We start from the raw sequence: 17,847 nt of genomic DNA on the forward strand, positions 1-17,847 counted from the left end.
ATGCTCTTCCGCCGCCTCTTTGACGGAAGGCGCCTCTAGCTCTGCTACCCCTGCCAAACCTGTTGAATGGCTGAAAGGATTGGCTTTCAAATACTGGGTTGAAAGCCGGGGAGACAGCGTAGGAGGTCGAAGCCTGTGCGTGCTGAGGTTGCGCCAGCAACACAAACTGTTGTTGTGGCTGCGCCTTGGAGGTGGACTGTTGCGGTACTTGTGATACCAGAACCGCCTGCATCACTGTCTGTTGCTGGCGAGCCTGGAAAGGCTGGAATTTCCTAGGCTGCTTCTTTTTCTGACTTGATGCGGCCGATTCCGACTTCCGCTTGCTGATCAATCCCCACAGCGAACCGTCAGGCTCTGATTGAAGCCTGGTTGCCTCGCAGTGAACTAAGTTCACTACTGATTCTGGGAAGAGATCAGCGCCCCAGATGGATGAGGCTAAGAGCTAATTAGGCTCATGTCGGATGGTGGCCTCTGCCAGGACATGTTTCCGACAATTCCGTCTAGCTATGACGAAATCATATAAGTCACATTGCATTGTATACAATTGTGACTTCGCTATGATTTTGAATAGCGGCTCTTCTCTGTAGATCAGAGCCGATACCTCCGTCATAACTAGAGTATTGAGGGATCTGCACAATCTCATCCTGGCGTCAAATTCTGCCTGGATGAGGCTGTCCAAAAGCCTGGGTAATCTCGCTAACTGAGAGATGGCACAGTCTCATTTAAGTTTCCCGACCGAAAAGGTGGTCGGGAGATCTAACCATAGATCGTCTGTTCCGGGGAGCAGGAGGGACGTTGGTTCCGTCTCCCAGAGCTGTGGCATTGGCTCATCTTTCATCGCGGCCTGTAAGGTGAGCTCTGCTACCTTCGATGTGAACAGGATGAGGGTCTCCACGTCCACGGTGAAGATCGTGAAGACGCTTTTAAAGGCTTGGACCCTGGTGTTGTTGCATTGCCACTCCTCCAGGTTCCTTAGCCATTCACGTTGAGCTTGATCCCGAGAAAGGATGACCGTCTCTTTCGGGATCTTATCTTCTCTCCTCATCGCTGCTTCCGTAAGGCGGGCATAGCCGATGAAGGGGGGCTGTAAACCTTCCGATTGGAACTTGAAGTCCTCAAGCCTTCGAGTTCCACAGCCCTCCAACGTCAGCATTCCGTCTACAAAGGGAGCGTGGGAAGCAATCCTCCAGGGGTTGCTTGCTGTAAAGGTAGGGAGGGTACGTGAGTCCGGCATGGTTTGAGCTACCATGCCGGGCTGTGCAAGACCTGTCGCAGGATTTTCTCAGAGACCTCCTGAGTAACTAGTCTCTCCGATATGGCACGGATTGACTGGCCTGACTCCTCCAAAGAAGACGAGATCTGGGTGAACATCTCTTGGAACTTATTCTGAACTTAGTTCCCGCCCGACCAGACTATACCCATCTGCTGTATAATATTGGCCGAGATATTTGCAGAGAAGGTGTCCGGGTCGAAAGGTGAAGGTTCCACATTTTCTTTAGGAGTCCTAGGCCGGGTTCCTCTAGAAGTTGAAGGCTCAGGGTCGGAGAAGAGCTGAACCTTGTCCCTAGAAGACTTGGACTTGGAACCCTTCAAGTACGAAGTCATTTTACCCTGGTCCACTTCGGGATGGTGAGCCAAAGGTTTATGGGCGATGCTAGAAGTTGACTTCTTGGACAGTGTCTTTTGAAGCGATTTAAAGTCACGCTTACCTTTGACTTTAGGGATCGCCAAGGCGGACTTCGGTCTGACCGATTGCCCATCCTCGGTTAATCCCTGGAAAGAAGTAGATGAAGTAGGGGAAGAAGCTCTAGATGGGCTCAAGGGGAGACCTTGAGCCCCTACTAAACCTGCCTCACTTACATCCCTACCTGTGCCATCTACCGCCATGGGCTCGAGGTTGATGTCGAGTGCTGCTACTTCCTGCAGGACCTCTTGATTCGCCGGTTCCTCCGAGGCTAGTGCGGCTTGCTCCTGAATGGAGGCAATCAGAGGAGCCGCCGTCTCCGGGTCCACATAGGAGGCGCTCTTTCCGCTGGGGAAGATGAGGGTGGCCATCTCCTTGGACAGAATGTAGGGTTGGCCCTTGGTGACATTCCGTCCAAACCCACCAACCCAGGCCTTCAAGGTGGACAAAGCGGAGTCCCTAATCGCTTGGGCACCCTGAAAGAGAGGGCTAGTGTTAATACTTAAGGCTACTTAAGATTAACTCACAATATATGCTGATTGATATATCACAAATCATATTGGTCATTGAAGTGAATATGTCAAGGTTTAGTATCCGGAATCTTACTTACCCCAGAGGAGACCTGATCCACGAACTCATAGCAGATCGTGCAGCTCTCATGGTGCCAAACCAATGACTCGTTGTACCGGATCGCACAGGTAGCGTGGGTCCGGCAAACCTCGTGCCCACAGGGGACTTGGAGCACGGCATTGCAGCCCGACTCCATACAGTGGGTGACCTTTAAGTGAAATGATATACGTATGAGTATCAACACTAACATCCTGGACTAAGTCCATGATGTGATATATCATAACACCGGAATGCACCGGAGTTGATGGATAATAAAAAGGATTAGTCTCTACCTGCTCTTCTGCTGTGTAACTTGGTGAGCGTCCGACAGGGTCGGTAAAACAACTTGAATCAGTGTGTCTCCGCCATTGCCGGAGGACAAAAGATCACTGAAACAGGAGTAACACCTAGCCTTTATGCCGGAGCGGGAGGGTGGTGACTTGGGGCAGGGGAGTGCGGCCTGAGAGCCGAGGAGAGCCGAGCGTAACTGAGCCTGGTGGCCAACCAAGACTTGGTCAGGCAGGGGTCCCCCTGGTACTCTATGGGGAGAGCGGTATGGAGCCAAGCCGGCGTCGAGTGTCCTCCAGCTAACTCCCGTATCCCCCCGCGTGCGGGGGAGGAGGGGAGGGAGCTCGGATCGGTTGCCTGGGACAACGTGAATGAGCGTATCTCCCCCCTGGAGGGAGGAAGAAAGCAAGGAGGACCGATGCTGGGTGGCTCATAGCGGTCGCCTGGCACCTTCTCGCCCGTGGGATGAGCCACGCGGTGAGAAAGGCCATGCGATCGGAGGTGGCCTAGGCCAGCCAGAACCGTCTCGAAAAGCATGAACACCAATAACATCCTAACAAAACACGGGGGAGAAAGAAGAAATATGATGGAGAAGAGAAAGAAGAGTCCTGGAGAAGCTGGATCGGACCAACCGAGAAGGAAGGGCGATCTTAGCGACTCATAGCAGCTGGCCTATGCTGATACGTAGAAGCGTAGGGCGGTGACCAGGGTAGCTCAGGACATGAGAGAAAGGACCAGAGTCCTTTAGGGAGCCTATCATAGAGACCTGACAACTAAAAGAACATGCATGCATGAACTCTGAGCTGAAGGAAACGACGTAGGCTACGAGCTTTGAATGAACTTGTAAACAACCCCCATGTGATAAAATACATAAATTGCATAAATGGCATGTCAATAATGCATCATTAATAGAATAATAATGTACTGCTAAATAATTCGAGCACAAACGGTATAGAAGACCAAGTGTAGCATGAAACAATGAAACACGTGGGAGCGAGTCGGGAACAAAGCCGTCTGGGACGCCGTCCATAAACAACCTAAATAAAACGGTTAAACAGGCCCATGGCAGTCTTAAATGTTATAAAACATTAATAGCAGTACTTAACTTGGATGCAGATGAATCTTGACGTTGCATGATGACGATTAAGAAATTCCAGGACGAACACAACACAGAGCAGAAAAATATGTGCGGTGTAGATCGTGCTAACAAAAGGAATGACATCAGAGGCGCTAGCCGTAACGGTAGCAAGGAGTGGGCCTTAGGTGTAAAGGGATTTTGAAGGAGGATGAATCTAAATGGCAAAGGACCTATGGTAGTGGTTTCACTCGCCCCAGAAACCATACCGACACCTTTAAATAAGGTAAGCGAGCCAGAATATTCTGGCATTTCCATATTAGCTTTTTTCTCTGGTATGTTAGCAATAATTTACCTTAAAAATGTGTGCTAAAGGGACATTTCACGTAGCGACATGGGCTGAGCCCAGAAATACAATTTACTTTAAAAAAATTTATTTTTCCTAATGAAAATAGCTTTTTCTACCTTGAAATGTAAATGTAATTCGTATAAGAAAAAAAGCCATTCTTCTTAAATAGATTTATAATACTCCCAATTCATGAAGGCGAGATGATGTTCATTTGATTGTCAAAATTAGAGTAAGTCATGCATTTGCAGTAAAGGTAGATAATGGTGGTTGAATTGTCGACCAACTTTGGCCTGAATAAATTTGTTGATTCCAAACAGCATCCAGTGTTGCTTTTTTATATCTTTTGGGACAAATTCTGTCCAAATGACCATTGCATTGTGATATTTTTTGTTTTCCCCAGAGGAAGCTTATTTCAGAGTTGAGAAAAGCACTCACTATTGTAAAATATGAGATTGTTTTGAATTTCTCATTCTAGTTGTTAGAATGGTGCTATTCAGAATACATTTTTCTGATTTTTTTTTTTCATTTTATTTCAGAGTATTACAACAGGAAAATTTAATCAGCTCCTAACAAGGATTGAGTATTGTACATAGAACATCCTGAAAATGGAAGCTGAAAAATCGTCATCGTTGTTGTTAATAAAAGAGGAAAAGAATTTGGAGGAGGGCCTTATTGAAAACACAGGGGAAGGCTCTTCATTTGCAGACCCCTTCTTAGAAGTCAAGGCAGAACCAGAATTTTTTGACCATGGTGAATTTGATGTGAACTGTTCATCCCAATCTGTTAAGTATGAGGAGGGCATCTCTCCAAGCTGTGATGATGAAAGCGTAAAGAAGATCTGTATTGCAGAAGAAAGTAGACATTTTGGCAGGAGAGATGCATTTTCAAAAAGAGAGGAATCCCACATGAGAACCCATAGAGAGAAACCACATACTTGTTCTATATGTCAAAAAAGTTTTTCTCATTCAGCTAATCTCAAAAAACACATGAGAACACATACAGGAGAACAACCATATAATTGTTCTATATGTCAAAAAAGTTTTTCTCTATTAGGTAATCTCAAAAAACACATGAGAACTCATACAGGAGAACTACCATATAATTGTTTTATATGTCAAAGAAGTTATTCTCAACCAAGTCTTCTAGAATACCACATGAGAACTCATACAGGAGAAAAACCATATAATTGTTCTATATGTCAAAGAAGTTATTCTCGATCAAGTGAGCTCAACAGACACATGAGAACTCATACAGGAGAAAAACCATATAATTGTTCTATATGTCAAAAAAGTTTTTCTGAATCAACTAGTCTCAAAGACCACATGAGAACTCATACAGGAGAAAAACCATATAATTGTTCTATATGTCAAAAAAGTTTTTCTCTCTCAACTAATCTCAAAAGACACATGAGAACTCATACAGGAGAGAAACCATATAATTGTTCTATATGTCAAAGAAGTTTTTATCAATCAAATGATCTCACAAAACACATGAGAACTCATACAGAAGAGAAAACATATACTTGCTCAACATGTCAAAGAAGTTTTTCTCAATCAAGTGTTCTCAAAACACACATGAGAACTCATACGGGAGAAAAACCATATAATTGTTCTATATGTCAAAGAAGTTTTTCTCAATCAAATATTCTCAAAACACACATGAGAACTCATACAGGAGAAAAACCATATAATTGTTCTATATGTCAAAAAAGTTTTTCTCAATCAACTCATCTCAAAAAACACATGAGAACTCATACAGGAGAACAACCATATAATTGTTCTATATGTAAAAAAAGTTTTTCTCTCTCAACTAATCTCAAAACTCACATGAGAACTCATACATGAGAACCTTTCACTTTGTATATCAAAGAGGTTTTTCTCATCAAAGTAATTTCAAAAGAATTAACACAAGGCAGAAACTGTATATTTGATCTCTGTCCAAGTTGTCGTTATTATGTGCATTTATTTAACTCAACTTCTGCGTCTGTCTGGCCTCAAATCATGTAACTCAGTTTTCAACCTGTGCCCTTCATTCAGTGGACTTGAAATTTTGCATGTTTACTCAATCCCGGTGACAATACAGTGGACCCCCAGTATTTGCAGATGTGTACTAGACCCCTGTCTATTTTGTCAATTCAAACACAAGAAAAAACTTCTAAAAATGCCTGTACCTTATTATTTTAATATGTTTATTGCAAAAAGTGCATTTAGTCTTGTAATTGATATGGAAATACAGTATCTAGTGAATATTTCTCAGTGAAAAATACTTGAATAGGCGAATTTCCCCACAAATAATGAGTAGATATAGTGCAAAGAAAAACCCACGAATTCAGGGGCTTGATTGTACAACCTTACATATAAGTAGGTCACCAGTGACCTCTAGGGACCCTACAGTGACCTCTTGTGACCCTTCAGTGACCTCTACCAGTATCTCAGGATTTGTGTGAAAAAATAAGTTTTTGAAACCACGATTTTCTAACAATTAATCATATCTACAACAATGAAAGCATGGGCCCCAAACATGGAAGGAAATGATAAAAAATATATATATTTTTTTGTTATTGTAGTCGCTGTCTCGTCTTCGTGTACTACCCTTTCCATGGTCTATCCAGAGCTCCATTTGCAACCCAGAACTTAAATTATAACAAAAGAATTCTCGTAACTGGTTTTGTGGCTGGGTAATGTGCCGTAATGATAACCATTATAACGTGATAGAGTAAAATGAACTCAGAATCAGAGGGCACTTTCTATTATCATCAGCAAACAATAATACCCAGTTTACTTATGTCAAAACTCCGGCAGCAGATATGTAACCCATTTTTCTCAGATCAAGATTTATGTCTGGGCAAAAACCCAGTAACATCAGTCCCACTACCTCCCAGGTTACCCCCACATAGGAAGTAGAGGAATTTTTACATGGCAATATTCTTACTATGGAATATGAGGTGACCATTGTCACTGAAATGACACTGCGTTACCCTGATGGATCAGGTAGCCATGGGTGAAACCTTCTAGAAAGAATCTTATCCTCCTTTGCAGCTATCAATACTGAAGATCTTTCCCCTCAAAAGGGATAGGATCCTTCTGACTGACTGAAATTACTATATTTTGGGACGGGTATTATAACTTACCCAGGACTTCTGCCTCTGTGGTAACAGGCAGTTACAGTGCATTTGTTGAAGTTCATTCAAAAAATGTGCAAGCTACTTCCACAAACGAGATACAGTGGTCCCTCCATATCCTGCGGGGGAGGCGTACCAGACCCTCCCCCACCAATTGGCCAAACAGGCATTGATTTCTATTACTGTAACAACGAACAAAGAAATAAATTTCAAACTGTCTGCTGTTGTATCCCAGTCAGTAGGAGGGAAAGTCATTTAACCCTTAAATGTCGACTAAAATTGTCTGTCAAGTGCTTAATTGACGTACGATACGCCGACTACAAAAAGTTTTGTAAATATTCGCAGAAAAATAGTCATAGGCCTAGTTTGCAAAAACTTTAAATTACGTGCCTTGAGGGATGCTGGGAATTCATGGATCAAGCTCTTCTTTTGTTTCCAAGCGTTACCCAGGCGCGCATGCGCGAATTTCTTTCTTTTTGCACCAAAAAGCATTAGCGACACATCTCGGAAATTCTTTCATCACTTTGTCGTAATTTTTGCACTTTTATAGTAGAGTTTTATATATGAAAATGTGCGCAGTTTCATGTAGAATACAACTAAAAACAATCCCTGGTTAAGCTTTTATCAGTTTTGAAATATTTTCATATAAATCATGATAAGTGCCAAAATTTCAACCTTCGGTCAACTTTGACTCAACCGAAATGGTCAAAAAGCGCAATTGTAAGCTAAAACTCATACATTCAAGTAATACTCAATCATTTACCTTCATTTTACAACAAATTGGAAGTCACTAGCACAATATTTCGATTTATGGTCAATTTTTGACAAATTTTTCCTTACATCCGTGCTGTAACTCTACCAAAGATCTCAAAAATTCTTTCGTCAGTTTATCGTAATGTTTGCACCGTTTTATATTAGCTGTTACACAAAGTTTTATATATGAAAATGTGCGCAATTTCATGTAGAATAAAACTAAAAACAACCCATGGTTATAGCTTTTATCAGCTTTAAAATATTTTCATATAAACCACGATAAGTGCCAAAATTTCAACCTTCGGTCAACATTCACTCAACCGAAATGGTCGAAAAACACAATTGTAAGCTAAAAATCTTATATTCTAGTAATATTCAATCATTTAACTTCATTTTGCAACAAATTGGAAGTCTCTAGCACAATATTTCGATTTATGGTGAAATTTTGAAAAACACTTTCCTTACGCCCGCATGCGGTGACTGCCAAAAATCTCAGAAATTCTTTAGTCAGTTTGTCGTAATTTTTGCACCGTTTTATTTTAGCCGTTACATAAAGTTTTATATATAAAAATGAGCGTAATTTCATATAGAATAACACTAAAAACAACCCATGGTTGTAGCTTTTATAAGTTTTCAAATATTTTCATATAAATCACGATAAGTGCCCAAATTTTAACCTTATTTAACTTTGACTCAAACGAAATGGTCGAAAACGCAATTGTAAGCTAAACATCTTACATTCTAGTAATATTCAATCATTTACCTTCATTTTGCAACAAATTAAAAGTCTCTAGCACAATATTTCGATTTATGCTGAATTTTTGAAAAACACTTTTTCCTTACTTCTGCTCGTGGTAACTGCCGAAAATCTCATAAATTCTTTCATCAGTTTGTCGAAATGATTGCACCATTTTATATTAGCCGTTACATGAAGTTTTATTTATGAAAATGTCCACAATTTCATGTAGAATATAACCAAAAACAATCCACGGTTGTAGCTGTTATCAGTTTTGAAATATTTTCATATAATTTGAAATATTTTCATATAAATCACAATAAGTGCCAAAATTCCAACCTTTGGTCAAGTTTAACTCGACTGAAATGGTCGAAAAACGCAATTGTAAGCTAAATCTCTTACATTCTAGTAATATTCAATCATTACCTCATTTTGTACAATTGGAAGTCTCTAGCACAATATTTTGATTTATAGTGAATTTTTGAAGAAAAAAAACTTTTCCTCACGTCCGTGCGGTAACTACTAAAAATCTCGGAAATTATTTCGTTAGTTTGTTGTAATGTTTGCACCATTTTTTATTAGCCGTTACACAAAGTTTTATATATAAAAATGTGTGCAATTTCATTTTGAATACAATAAAAAGCAACCCATGGTTGTAGCTTTTATCAGTTTTGAAATATTTTCTTATAAATCAAGACAAGTGCCAAAATTTCAACCTTTGGTCAACTTTGACTCGACCGAAATGGTCGAAAAACGCAATTATAAGCTAAAGCTCTTACATTCTAGTAATATTCAATCATTTACCTTCATTTTGCAACAAACCGGAAGTTTCTAGCACATGATTTATGGTGAATTTTTGAAAAAAAAAAATTTTCCTTACGTCCGTGCAGTAACTCTGCCGAACATCTCAGAAATTCTTTCGTTAGTTTGTCATAATGTTTGCACTGTTTTATATAAGCCGTTACATAAAGTTTTATATATGAAAATGTGTGCAATTTCATGTAGAATAGAACCAAAACAACCTATGTTTGTAGCTTTGATCAATTTTGAAATATTTTCAATAAATCACAATGTGCCAAAATTTCAACTTTTGGTCAACTTTGACTCGACCAAAATGGTCGAAAAACGCAATTGTAAGCTAAAATTCTTACATTCCAGTAATATTCAATCATTTACCTTCCTTTTGCAATAAATTGGAAAACATTTAGCACAATATTTCGATTTATGGTGAATTTTTGAAAAACACTTTTTCCTTACGTCATTGTGGTAACTCTGCCGAAAATCTCAGAAATTCTTTCAACAGTTTGTCGTAATGTTTGCACCGTTTTTTATTAGCCGTTACATAAAGTTTTATATATAAAAATGTGTGCAATTTCATGTAGAATACAACCAAAAACAACCCATGATTTTAGCTTTCATCAGTTTCGAAATATTTACATATAAATCACGATAAGTGCCAAAATTTTAACCTTTGGTCAACTTTAACTCGACTGAAATGGTCGAAAAACGCAATTGTAAGCTAAATCTCTTACATTCTAGTAATATTCAATCATTTACCTTCATTTTGTAACAAATTCGAAGTCTTTAGCACAATATTTCGATTTATGGTGAATTTATGAAAAAAACTTTCCTTATGTCTGCGCGGTAACTGCCGAAATCTCAGAAATTCTTTTGTCAGTTTGTCGTAATGTTTGCATCATTTTATATGAGCTGTTACATAAATTTTCATATATGAAAAAGTGCACAATTTCATGTAGAATACAACAAAATATAACTCGTAGTTGTAGGTTTATCAGTTTTGAAATATTTACATAAAAATCACAATAAATAGATAAAAATTCAACCTTTGGTCAACTTTAACTCGACCGAAATGGTCGAAAAATGCAATTGTAAGTTATAATACTTACAGTCTAGTAATATTCAATCAATTACCTTCATTTTGCAACAAATGGGAAGTCTATACCAAAATATTTTGATTTATGGTGAATTTTTGAAAAAAAAAAAAATTTTTTGCGTCTGAGCGTTACAAATTTATGCATCATTTTGTGATAATATTTTCTCTGTGTTGCTTTGATCGTTTTACAATTTTTTATATACCAAAATCTTTGCAATTTAGTGTACAATAAAAAAAATTAACTCATTAGCTTTAACCGTTTTGCTCACAGCGCGATGTGTCTACAATTATATATGAAATTTTTTTTGCGCTGTCATATATTCCAATATTTATTTATGATCATGATATTTTTTCATTTCTGATGATTGCAATGACAAAAAAAGGAGCCAAAAATTACCTCTTACACTTAAAAAGTAAGTGTGTTGTGATTTTTTGAAAAAATATTTTTCCACTTTCGCATCAACTCCCGAACGCCGCTGGCGTATGAGAGACACTTTGGTAAATAGCGGCTCGGCTTTTAAGGGTTAAGGATCTTTCTTTCAAGGACAAGACCTTCACAGGTGGATTTTCTTATATATTAGCTGTACTATGAAACTTATTCACCCAACATTGCTAGGTACCCAGTGCAGAAATTACAGACCTCATATACATATCAGGGAGTACAGGTGTGTATGGAATATATAGTTACATTATATCCATACTGAGAGCCAGTCAAATATTCTAAGGAAACAATTAAAAAATGCCTTATCCCTTTTGAAGACCAATGCCTTGCAGTTCCATCAATCATGGAATACAAGGCAGCATTAAGGGAACCATTGTTTTATGATTTCATGATTTGACTCTAGTATATAAGTTGTCACTTCCCTTCTGCAGTCCTTTGCCCTACAAAGATCCGCTCTAGAAAGGTTCCAATTACTTGGTCCCTGGACAAGGTCCATAGACTTAGATCAGCCCCTCAGCTCAGTGGACCTGATACAACACCAACTCACAAGCTACAATATGTGATCTTGTTGATTGCATTAGCATCAGGAGCTTATATGTATTAACAAACTGGGCTCTCTTAGACGGGGACAATACATCATGCAGACAGGTGACACTCAATTATTATTGTCCTCTGGCCTGTCATTCCTTGCCAAGAGTAGGATTCCTTTAAGAAGGAAATCTCCCATTCTAAGAAAACTAGAATTAGCAGACAAAACATAATGCCCAGTTCAAGCACTTGAGGTTACTAGAGGTCACAGCAGACATCCCTAAAGGTCCATCTTTTCCTTCACTCTAGCAACACTTGCCACGAGCGCAAACAAATTTGACTACACTGTGTATCAGTAGGTGCCATGGATAGTCTTGACCCATAAGCACTACAGCGGCAAACCACTGGTCTTCCTAACAGGCGAGTATGCTAACTATCACTGGGAAAGGTTTGACAATACTACAACTATACCCGGCATGCTTAGGTAAGTCACCATAGAACTTCACCATAAAAAATGCGAGTTCGGTCTTAGTTTCTTGTTCTTTGCTACCAAACCTAAAGGAATTTGGAATAAACTAGTGGCTTGACCCTGGACCAATTTTGGGTTGTTGGGAATAAAATTCAAGAGCTTTTTGTCATCTGTCCCTTTCTTTGTAAAGCTCCTTTAGGATGAGACAGCCACTTCTCTATCAAAAAGCAGGTTTTGACATAGAAAAAAACAATTTTTGACAGTCGCTGTCGAGTCCTGAAAACCCTCCCACTTCCCTGGTGAAAAGAAATGGGATTTGGGTAAAGGAATCATCCTGCATTGACCAACAGGAAGGAATGGCGTCTTGGTCGGATTTTGTTTGTATTTAAACAATATGACAGTGTATATTGCATAATCAGTCCTTCTTTCAGTTTAAAGTGGGAATTAGCATTCATTGAGGGTAATAGAAAGTGCTGTTTTATCCTGAGTCCATTTATACTTTATCACAAGTCATAAATACCTGGCCACAAGACCAGTTAAGAGAATTCTTTGACATTAGTCTGGTCACCATGGAGCTCTGGATAGACCATGGAAAGGGTAATCATTGAGGGCTCAACAGCAACCACCAAAAACAGGTTTTTCCTATATCAAAACCTGTTTTTTTTATTTCTTGTAGCATTTCCTTCCTCGGTTGGGCTCATGCTTTTATTTTTGTAGACATGATTAATTGTAAGAAAATTCTGGTGTTTAAAAAAATTATTTCTAACTTTTTAGTGCATTTTTGTAAATGCATGTTTAAATTTTTATTTAATTATATTAATATTTATGGGGATAATTAAATGTACTGAATGCCATAACGGTTTCTAATATTCCTCTACTCTCAAGATCTTTGTGAGAAACCCATATTGGATCAAGGTGTCTCAAAGGTGTGTTAAAACTTATACTAGAAAGAAGCCATGTACATAAAACTGACTTATTGGAAGTAAAAAGTGATTTTTTTTCTTATGAAACATTAATGAAAATCAGGAACTGTTTTATTTGATTATTATTATATGTTCTTGGTTTTAACATTCTATAAAGAATGTGATACAGCATTAGTAAGTCTTTATGCTTTGTATTAGCTCACTGGACACACTGGGCTGACTTTATTACTGTATGTTTTAGGCTAACCAGTCACAATTCTTGGAATAGGACTTGCATTGTCAATGACTAAAGTAATGTATTATTCTGATTTGATTAAAACATTTTATGTTTTTGTTTATTTCAATGTATAAACTTGAGAAGCATTTATAAATTATAAAAGTATTTTATATATGAACAAAGTGTTTCACATGACCTCATTAAAACTTCAATAATATCCAAATAAAGTTGTACACTGCCAAAAGTTATTTGTCAATGCCCACTAGTGTATACGATTTATAGACTAAATGCACTATTACCTGAAGGCACCAGTGCTAGTCCTAGTGCACAGAGTATCTTGTCCCAATGCCCTACTTCCCAATTAAAGTGTGTTTTTCCTTGTGGGCCCAATGCACCAAGTTTATTCACATAACACCTGCTCTTTGGGGAACTAGAATGTAGGTAACTATATTCTCTTTGTGGGATTGTTTTCTTTGATATAGTGAATCATTTACAAAAAGTCTGAATAAAAGAATATGAAAAAAACAAATACATGCTATGAGGGAGAATTTAAAAACTTGACTACCTTACTAATAGCTACCTCTTAATTCAAACTTCAAGCCTAAATGTTTCTGGAGGTGGTAGTTAACCTCTAAAAGAAATGACTGTGTTAACTACTTGTTTATCTTAGCAGTGATTGTTTACCAGTAGCCTACAGTACTGTAATTAAGGATGAACTTTTGATATTGAGCTGGTATGAAAGTGTGTTCTCAGTTATAAGTTTAAAAGTAAACCTATACGACAGAACTTTCTGCATACAATACTATGATCACAAGACTTAAGATTGAATTCAACCCTCACCCTTGTGTGGTATGTGAGGAGAAGTACAACCCTGTCACGAAGCTATTAAGCAATCAACCCATAGATTTTTGTCCTGCTCTCATTTGCTCTTGTGTCTTCCCATGCAAAAGTAAACATAAAGTGGCTTACAGGATTACCTGCCTATTCCAACACCTCGATGTTCTTAAAGGCGAGAATTTTGGTCCTAATATAAAAGTCACAAGATATAACTTAATCCGGGACCAACCCTCCCCCTTAGGGGAATTTACTGACACCCCAAGCAAGGGTTTAGGTGCAGGCTTGCCTTCTACCACATGTGCCAGTCAACCTCCCACGGCATGTGACTGCCCACCTGTGGTGCCTAACCTCCCATCCACCCAAATGATCAGCTCTTTCATCTCCCATCTTAGTGAGTAGCCCTGACACTGTTGGCTCACAGAGCAAAGTAACACTGTTGGAATTTCTTTCCAGAGAAAATTTGATTACCCCTCCAAAAGCTTCCTCCTCCATTCATGATTTATCACTTCAAAAATCCGAGGGTACTAAAGAGAATTGATCAGCATACACTCTGTGTATTACTGTTAATATAAGAAAGCATGGAAGACTGCAATGCTCTTCTAAGACCGCTTTGTGCATTACTTTATTCCGGAGATGAAAAATTATTGTAGATAACAACATCCCTTTCAAAATTCTGCTGATTTCTAGACAAATGCTCCCAGCCACCCTCAGCGCATCGGAGATATTAATGAGAATGTAAAAATTGTTTCTGCCACCAAACACAACTTATCTCATACAACCCTTGGATCAGGGCGTTGTGGCTACGTTCAAGACCTGTCATCCTCAGAACACATTTGCCTAGGCTTTTTAGGTTGTGGATAATGAGAAGAAAAATCTAAGAACTTTCTGGAAGGAGTGAAATTTACTGAACTCCATTATGAACATTGGAAAGGCATGCAAGGAGGTATAGAAATAATGTGTGAATGGGATTTGGAAAAATCTGCTACAAGTGTATGTGAATTCACTTGAAGGTTTCGATAAAGGTGAAGAAGTTGCAGAAATTAATAAAAAGATCTTGACACTTAGGAAAAGTTTAGATTTAGAAATTGATGAGGGAGATATCTAAGAACTTATACCTAGATGTGCAAGATGGAGAGCTAACGGCAGAGGATTTAATTGCACTTACAGAAGAGAGGAAAAGAGCAGAGGAAGAAGATATTCAAGAGCCAGAGCAAAAGAATTGGCAGAGGCATTTGCCTCATTTGAACATGGACTGAAACCTTTAAGTAAAATGGATGGGAACATGGAACGGTTTGCTAAAGTTGTGAGAGCACATCAAGACACTGCATGTTACTGAGTCATTTATGAAGAATGAAAAAACACCATGCAACTGACGTTGGAGTGCTTCTTTAACCCTTAAGAGCCTGGATGAAAAATCAGTATGCAACACCTTAGAATGGGCAAACTTTGAGGTCAGCCAATTTAAGAAAAAAACATCAATGGAAAGAGGAAGAGTTGCAAATGAACATAGTGTAAGAAAAATAACCAAAAAAACTATCCCTACCGACCACGAGAAGTTTAAATACAAATTTACAGCCTCTTGTGGGTCCTCTTTTTACAAGACAACCTTATAATTACAGCTCCCACTGTATCATAACAGATAAGAACTAAATTCAGTAACAGATTCTGAGTATATTTGTTAACCCTTTAACGCCGAAGGGGTATAATAAAAATCATCTCCCGATATGCCGAGGGTCTCGGAGTGAGTGCCGAAGCAGAAAAAAATATTTTTTTTCAAAAAAATCACAGCGCGCACAGTTTTCAAGTTTAAGAGTTAGTATTTGGCTCCTTTTTTTTCATTGCCAGAAGTTTAGTATGCAACCATCAGAAATGAAAAAAAATATCATTATCATATATAAATACAGTGGTCCCCCCGTATTCACGGGGGATGCGTAACAGACCCTCCCGTGAATAGTTAGAACCCGCGAATGTTTGGAACCCCTATAAAAATGCTAAAACAGCCTATTTTGTTAGTTAAAACTCAAGAAAAACCCACTAAAATTTTCATACATGGTTTTTTTAATAGTTTTATCACAAAAAGTGCATTTTATGATGAAATTCATCAAAAAAAACATGTATTTGTGGATATTTACCATAGAAAAAGACCGCGAATGCGCGAATTTTCCGCGAATAATGCAGGGAAACGTTCCCGAGAGAAATCCGCGAATGTGTGAGTCCGCGAATCTGGAGAACGCGAATACGGGGGGTCCACTGTAATGCGATATATGATAGCGCGAAAACAAAATTTCATATATAATTGTATTCAAATTGCGCTGTGAGCAAAACGGTTAAAGGTAACGAGTTAATTTTTTTTCGTATTATTGTACACTAACTTGTGATCATTTTGGTATATAACACATTGTAAAGCGATCAAAGCAACACAGAAAATATTATCACAAAATGATGCATGAATTTGTAATGTGCCGATGTAAAAAAAATGTTTTTTTTTTTTTATTCACCATAAATCTCAATATTGTTCTAGAGATTTCCAATTTGTTTCAAAATAAAGATAAATGATTGAATATTAATATACTGTAAGAGTTTTAGCTTACAATTGCAGTTTTCGACTATTTCTGATGAGTTAAAGTTGACCGAATGTCGAATTTTTTATATTTTTTTATATGCAAATATTTCAAAAATGAGAAAAGCTACAACCTTCAGTTATTTTTTGTTGTATTCTACATAAAATTGCGCACATTTTCATATATAAAACTCTATAAAACACCTAATATGAAATGGAGCAAATATTACGAGAATGCGACGTAAGCATTTCGGAGATTTGCTGCCGCAAATCGGCATGCGGAGGGAAAGAAAGTTTTTTTTTTTAATTCACCATAAATCTAAATATTGTGCTAGAGACTTCAAATTTGTTTCGAAATGAAGATAAATGACTGAATATTACTAGACTGTAAGAGTTTTAGCTTACCAATTGGCGTTTTCCCTTCGACCATTTCGGTAGAGTCAAAGTTGACCAAACGTGTTTTTTTTCTATTTATCGTGATTTATATGCAAATATTTCAAAAATGAGAAAAGCTACAACCTTCAATTATTTTTAGTTGTATTCTACATGAAATTGTGCACATTTTCATATATAAAACTTTATTTAACGGCTAATTTAAAATGGTGCAAACATTACGACAATCGGATGAAAAAATGTCTGATTTTTTTTCGGAAGAGTTATCGCACGGACGTAAGGAAAATGTTTTTTTTTTCTTTTTTTCATAAATTCACCATAAATCAAAATATTGTGTTGGAGACTTCCAATTTGTTGCAAAATGAATTTATGGGCTATAGAAGTAAGGGCACCTCTTACCAAATCGATGGCGTGTAATACTGTATTGATATTCACCAGGCGGTATTGCATCCACCACTCAAAACCTGTTATTGTTACTCATACAAGGGTATCTGTCCATTAAGGGTTAAGAAAAAGGCTCCAGTGCTATTGTCTTCTGGCCCCCTCCCCGACATTTGATCCTTGATCCTCTGTATCTTATAACAGCTGTTTCCTTGAAATACTATTTGACAAGGAGCGAGTTGATGATTTCGCAGCTTTATCATCCTCCTCCTCCTCTTCTGATTTTTAGTTTTACATAGGCAGGAGCAGCCTGACACTGATCACTTATGCCTACAATGGACTGAATCTTAGTGAATACCCCTTACATTACAGTCTGATTCTTGTTCTTGTTATTCAATTTCTTTTTGTACAGAATTATTATTTCTTTTTGTACAGAATAATTAGTATACCATACAGTGGTACCTCGACACAAAAGTTCTAGCTTACGAAAAATTCAAGTTACGAAAGCAAATATGAAGATTTTTTTGGCTCTACATACGAAAATAGTTCAGGTTACGAAAAGGTTGTTGCTGTAAAGTCCCGAGATTC

At 38.1% G+C, this 17,847-nt stretch overlaps 2 protein-coding genes across 2 annotated transcripts in view; one reads left to right on the forward strand and one right to left on the reverse strand.

Annotated features, from left to right (window-relative positions):
• Positions 1–17,847, reverse strand: part of LOC135214505 (zinc finger protein 239-like) — a 427,341-nt gene that overhangs the window by 211,505 nt on the left and 197,989 nt on the right. The window lies entirely within an intron of this gene.
• LOC135214164 (zinc finger protein 271-like) lies at positions 4,548–6,588 on the forward strand. Its single transcript, XM_064248235.1, has one exon. It carries the CDS (start codon positions 4,611–4,613, stop codon positions 5,847–5,849), a length of 1,239 nt encoding a protein of 412 aa, XP_064104305.1. The 5' UTR covers positions 4,548–4,610; the 3' UTR covers positions 5,850–6,588.

This window comes from Macrobrachium nipponense, chromosome 45, assembly GCF_015104395.2.
Source record: "Macrobrachium nipponense isolate FS-2020 chromosome 45, ASM1510439v2, whole genome shotgun sequence".
NCBI lineage: Eukaryota > Metazoa > Arthropoda > Malacostraca > Decapoda > Palaemonidae > Macrobrachium > Macrobrachium nipponense.